Raw genomic sequence first — 5,779 nt, 5'->3', positions numbered from 1 at the left:
CGATATAGTTCAGCTACTTCTCTAGAGAATTAGTTCAAGTAGCCTTTCGTAGTCCAACTTTTTCCAGCAATTAATTAATTCCAACTACAGAAAAATTGCAAGAAGGAATTGAGTTTTTGCCACAAACTCAAATTTTCTAATCTTTATATCTTTCCAACCTGATGGTGTACACTTTTGATGTTTCAAATATAAATTATTTTTCTAACCAGATTTCATATTTTAAAATAGTTAAGGTATACAACATTAGGTTGCAAAGATATAGGGACAAGAAAGTTAGAATTCGTGGCAAAGACTTAATTCCTTTGTATTCCTCAATTTACCAAAAAAAACAATAATTTTATATTTAGTGTTTTTATTAAAACTAACTAGATTATTAAAATACATATCACATTTTACACATTAAAAAAGTTTTTTTTTTACATTGATCATTGTTTTTTTAACTGATCGATATTTAATCAATGATCATAAAATAAATAATCATGAACTTACATTGATCATTAAATTGATCGAAAATTTAATAAATCCTTGAATTATCAATTACAAAAATGTAATTTATCAAGAAGAAACAAATTTGATCACACAACACTTTCATGCCGTGTTTTCCTCATCTCATGATAGTTGGTATAATCCAGAGGTTCAACTGTTAACCTACTACTGGAGTAAGAACGTACGCTCTGTCTTGGTTCCTCCCTGCTCAGATGATGATACGGAGACAAATATGGAATCTGGCGAGGAAGAATGGGAGGAGGAAGAGGTTTGGATGAAGGATGAGGAGGAAGGAGAGTTTTGGATGAAGAATGAGGAGAAGGGAGAGGATGGGATGAAGGATGAGGAGAAGGGAGAAGATGGGATGAAGGATGAGGAGGAGGGAGAGGTTTAGATGAAGAATGAGAAGGAGATTGAGGATTGGATGAAGGATGACTAGCTGATGGATGAGAAGGAAGGACACTTAGGTTTGATGATGCACTTCGATCAGACATTGTTCCCCCATTTAATCTTTCAATAAGCTGAGCTTGAGATATTGTCAGAGAGGGTTTTGAGATCACATTAGTTACATATTCATCTCCTTTCAGCTTTAGACTATCCCCAGTCATCCCGGATATAATTTCTTTATTCATCCCGTCACCCCGAAGCGGGGTGTTTGCAAAGGGTTTTGTTCCAGGCATCAATCCTTCATTGCTCTGCCTGTGCTCCCCTGAATCTGAGATAGAATCATCTGTACTTGTAGTTGGTCTGGAGCTATTACTTCCCTCCTCAAATCCTTTCTTTTGTCCAGACTCTGATCTAGGCAATGATTCTAACCAACTGTAAATACCACTCTCCGTCTCAACTCTCTCAACCTTGGTTTCCGGAGTAAATCCAGCTTCATATGTATCCTGAACCCACTGTGTTTTACTTCTCTTTAACCGTTTAGCTCTAAGGATAAGAGCAAGGATAAGAAGAACTATGATTAGAAGAACTCCACCCCCTACTCCTGATACAATATATATCTGTTGTTTATCAAGAAACCAGCTGAGTTTACCAAGCTTAAGTTCTTCTTGTATCTCTTCATCCGTCTCAGTAATATCAGAATCAGTATTTTCATCAACATATACTTGAACAAGGTTACTTATACGTCCTCTGTTCCCAGCAACATCAAATGATGTTAAAGCAAAGTAAAATAGTTCATTGGTCCAAGGAACCCGGGTTAATATTCTCTGTATAGATCCTGAACCTAGAGATATCAAGGTTGTACCCTGATTTATAAGGATACCTTGACTAGTAAAGTTCTCTTCAGACAAGGCTAAAGGATTGGTGTGACATCTTATTTCATATTTATCCACTCTTCCTTCATCATAGTTGTCTCCAGGAGCAGTCCATCTTAGCTCTAGGTTCAGAGATGTAGAGTTCTCAAGTTCAGGTTCAGATAGCTCCGAGTTCTCTAGGTAGGAGGATGTATTGAGCAGGGTTGAACTCAGATCAGATACTCTGGACGGAGGAATTATATCTTCTCCAGGTACTACTCCAACCTTGACAAAGAAGGACGGAGCAGCAACATATCTCCGATATGAACCAGTGGGTATCGGAGCTCCCTCTGACAGAGTAAATGATCTTCCGTTATTATCCGAACTAAGTATTCTCACTGTATAGTATCCAGGTATACTGGAGAATACAGCCAAATATCCAGAATATACACCATCTCCTTCCTTGATATCCGAGTATCCTGTATCCTTGAGTAATATTTCTGTATCAGAGTTAGGTCCGGATACAATAGCTTTGATCTCAGCTCCATGAACTGGTTCTTCTCCTCTCTCAACCCTAGCCAGTATCTGTACAGGGGTGGAGAAGTTGTCAACCTTCAAGGTTTGTATTCCTACAATCCTTATTTCTTTCTCTTTTCCTCGTGCTACCACATCAACAAGCATCCTTGTTCCTGGTAATCCTGCCTCTGGATACAGTTTAACATGATACGTCCATATTCCTGGTTCACTTAATCCACTATACCGGAGTAAAACCATCCCGTCCTCAAACTTGGAGAATATATTCTTTTGTCCTGATGGATCAATAACTTCAAAATATTCTATCTTCTGTTCATCTTCAACTGTTAGAGTTACAGTTATATCTTCTCTTAGGTTTTCTTCCACAATAAAAGTTCCAGAGAATTCGTAAGAGAGATGATCAGACTCATGAATCTTTGCAAGAGTATCTTCTTCAGCTCTGTTCATTATATCAATAAGTACTTCATTAAGTTGGTTTAGTGGATTCTCAGTATTCTCTTCAAGAATAGAATAAACTGTTCCAATATTGGTTTCCTCCCTTGCTGGATATAGAACTGTATATATCTCAGTTATATCATCTACCTGGAGATTAGAATACAAGTTTCCAGTTACAAGTATAATAGATCCAGAGCTTCCAGCTAATATATCATTGGCTAGTTTTATCCCGCATGATAAACATGTTTCATTAGATTCTTCTATTCTTCTTGGTATTCTTCCATGTAAACCTTCTCTATTAGTATGTGTAACTACTGTAGGAGGTAAAACTAGGTTACCTTCTCTACCATAGGTTATAATACTCAACATAGTTCCATCCTTGAGATTATTTATAAACCTATTAAAAGATTTCTTGATATTTATCCATCTTTGGTTGATATCCATGATACTGGTTTGATCTAGAACTAGAACATAATGTTCTTCTCCTTCCACAACATATCTGAACTCAGGTTGAGTAAAGTTGACAGGTTGACTCCGGGTACCAATTATATCTAGAGGGTTCCGTCCTTCGCAGATTATATTCTGCTCCGTCCTACTCATCCCATCATAGTTGGTATTATTTAGAATCTGAGTTAGGGATTCATAATCTTGGAGAAATACTCCGAACCTAGAGTTTATCAGTTGTGTCATCACTGTACTCTCCAGGTTGGGTTTATTCAGTGCAGAGAGAGGTAGTGATACACCTAAACCCTGAGCTCCACAACCACGAGGTTGAAGAGAGTAAGGTTCATCTCCTTGATGTTGCAGGATAAGGTTGGGTTTAGCTCCAGATATCCGGGTGGATAAAACAGTCCTTCCAGGTTGACAAGCAGCCTGTCTCCAGTGTTTAGGTAAACTGATTTCAATATTAGAGATATCATTTCCTAATCCAAGATCATTCAGTCCGGAGAAACTTGAAACCAAAACATCCTGAAAAAAAACCCATGATCATTTAGCGAAAATATAATCAAACCGAAGAAAGGAATAAAAGATATTCATAAGTATAAAACTGTAATTTTTATTAGATAAATTACTGTTGCAGTTTTAAGAAACTAACTAACCGGTTCCTTTCCCGTGTAGGATAACTATTCACAAGGGGAGGGGGGGGGCGTTTGCCAGGTTGCCCCCTTCAGTAACTGTACCGAAGAAAAATGATAATGATACTTTAAAATGTTAACTTTTACATTTTGCAATAGACACATCAAAAGGATGAATAGATATCAAAATGATAATAAACACAAAGCGTTACAAACTGTAAAGGTAAAAATTGGTGCTTTTAATTTTACCACTTTTTTTTCTGGAGCCCTCCTCCCCTCTCCCTCTAAAAGCAAGTTCCAAAATAGAAATTATGATATTGCCATTACATGAAAATGTCAGAAATATTAAAAATAATTATTACATAATTTGAAAATGGTTTGTTTATCAAATACTTTTCTTCATTTTTCGCTTTTTTTACTGAAAACTTTCCAAAATATGTACTGACTGTACTGTACTGTACTGTACTGACTGTACTGTACTGTACTGTACTGTACTGTACTGTACTGTACTGACTGTACTGTACTGCACTGACTGTACTGACTGTACTGTACTGTACTGTACTGTACTGACTGTACTGTACTGACTGTACTGTACTGACTGTACTGTACTGACTGTACTGTACTGACTGTACTGACTGTACTGACTCTAACCCAGTAAACTTGAACCAAAATACAATTTACGTTTTTAAACAACGTATTTTCTTCTCAAATATTAATTCGTTTAACAGTAAGATGCTATGAGAGGTTCAGTGATTATAATTTATTGGAAAATTCTTAGTTTGATCTTTTCATTAGGAAAACTCGTAGCATGAGAGGTTTTGTGATCATCATAATTATCAGAAATGCCACAAACTCGATTTTCTAATCCCTATATCTTTTCAACCCAATGTCGTAGACCTTAGATATTTTAAACTTTTTAGATCAAATAATCTAAGTTGAGATGATACATATATAGAAAATATTTGACGTTTTATTTCATACATTTTTAGATTGTTGTCAATACCTGCAATTTTTGTAATGTTACTGTGCAATTTTCTGTGTCTAAATTCTCACTAATTTTCACGCTAAATTTATCAGCGAAAAGTCCTGGATTCACAAGAAAAACTGATGCAATCAGCACAGCACTTGGCGAAATCCCCATTTTATCAGTTTATTAATTTATCAGTTCATGATTCACGTGTGCCCGGGGAGGACGTCAGACAACAACTGTTTTCTGTAAACTGTCTGTAGCGTCAATGATATATCTGTAAACTTGAGCAGTGGCTCAAACTCGCGCAGTCGATACGCGTCAAAACAGTTCATGTTTAAAGCCGGTACGCGCCAAAATATTTTATGTTTAGTGTCGGTACGAGCCATCTTATTTCAGGTTACAGGTCGGCACGCGCCACAATATTTTAAGTTTAAGGCGTTCCGCAACATTATAATTTCTTTACAGGCTAATCTGAATGAACCAAAAAAACGTGCTGGGTAAAATTATCTCGATTCAAACAAATCTTTTTAACGTTCATTTATTTGCCAAAAAAAACACTAAAAAATCAATATTTTTATCTCCAATTCAAGACCGATTTTTTGTTTTAATATGGTATATGAGAGATTATTTTTGATAGTTTTCTTACGAATTTACCAGATTATAATTAATAAATGATTCACTGACATAGGGTCAAACGACCTAGGGTCAAATGCCATAGGGTGAAACGACATAGGGTAAAACTACCTAGGGTTAAACGACAAACGGTCTAAAACGCGACAAAAGGTAAAACGACTAAGAGTAAAACGTCATAGGGCCAAAAAGTGAAACAAACGGGCAAAATTTCATTACGTCTATTTATGGTTAATTTCCAATTATTTTTTTGTTCATTTGAACTATTGGCAACAGCGCTCGGCCCCCTAGCCTGTCCTAGCCGTAGCGCTCGGCCCAGAAATTGTCTTTCCTAACCTCACCCTGAAATGATACATAGAATATTGTTTTACATCTTGACCAGTTATCGCGTTTTTGCCCGTGATCGTTTG

At 36.5% G+C, this 5,779-nt stretch overlaps 1 protein-coding gene across 1 annotated transcript; it reads right to left on the bottom strand.

Annotated features, from left to right (window-relative positions):
- Positions 1-403: 403 nt before the first annotated feature.
- LOC111715194 (calcium-activated chloride channel regulator 1) lies at positions 404-4,987 on the bottom strand. Its single transcript, XM_023490478.1, has 2 exons — positions 4,773-4,987; positions 404-3,662 (listed from the first exon to the last, which is right to left on the bottom strand). Exons 1-2 carry the CDS (start codon positions 4,908-4,910, stop codon positions 576-578), a joined length of 3,225 nt encoding a protein of 1,074 aa, XP_023346246.1. The 5' UTR covers positions 4,911-4,987; the 3' UTR covers positions 404-575.
- Between the last annotated feature and the right edge of the window lie 792 nt (positions 4,988-5,779).

Source organism: Eurytemora carolleeae, unplaced genomic scaffold (genome assembly GCF_000591075.1).
Source record: "Eurytemora carolleeae unplaced genomic scaffold, Eaff_2.0 scaffold1722, whole genome shotgun sequence".
In the NCBI taxonomy this organism is placed as follows: Eukaryota; Metazoa; Arthropoda; class Copepoda; order Calanoida; family Temoridae; genus Eurytemora; species Eurytemora carolleeae.
The sequence above is the reverse complement of the archived record's forward strand: the minus strand, read 5'-3'. Positions and strand labels throughout refer to the sequence as shown.

Excerpts from the sequence above, each read along its gene's own strand:
- LOC111715194 (XM_023490478.1), bottom strand. The coding sequence starts at position 4,910 with ATGGGGATTTCGCCAAGTGCTGTGCTGATTGCATCAGTTTTTCTTGTG. Across the intron at positions 3,663-4,772 it reads TAACATTACAAAAATTGCAG|GATGTTTTGGTTTCAAGTTT; the intron begins GTATTGACAACA and ends GTTTTTTTTCAG.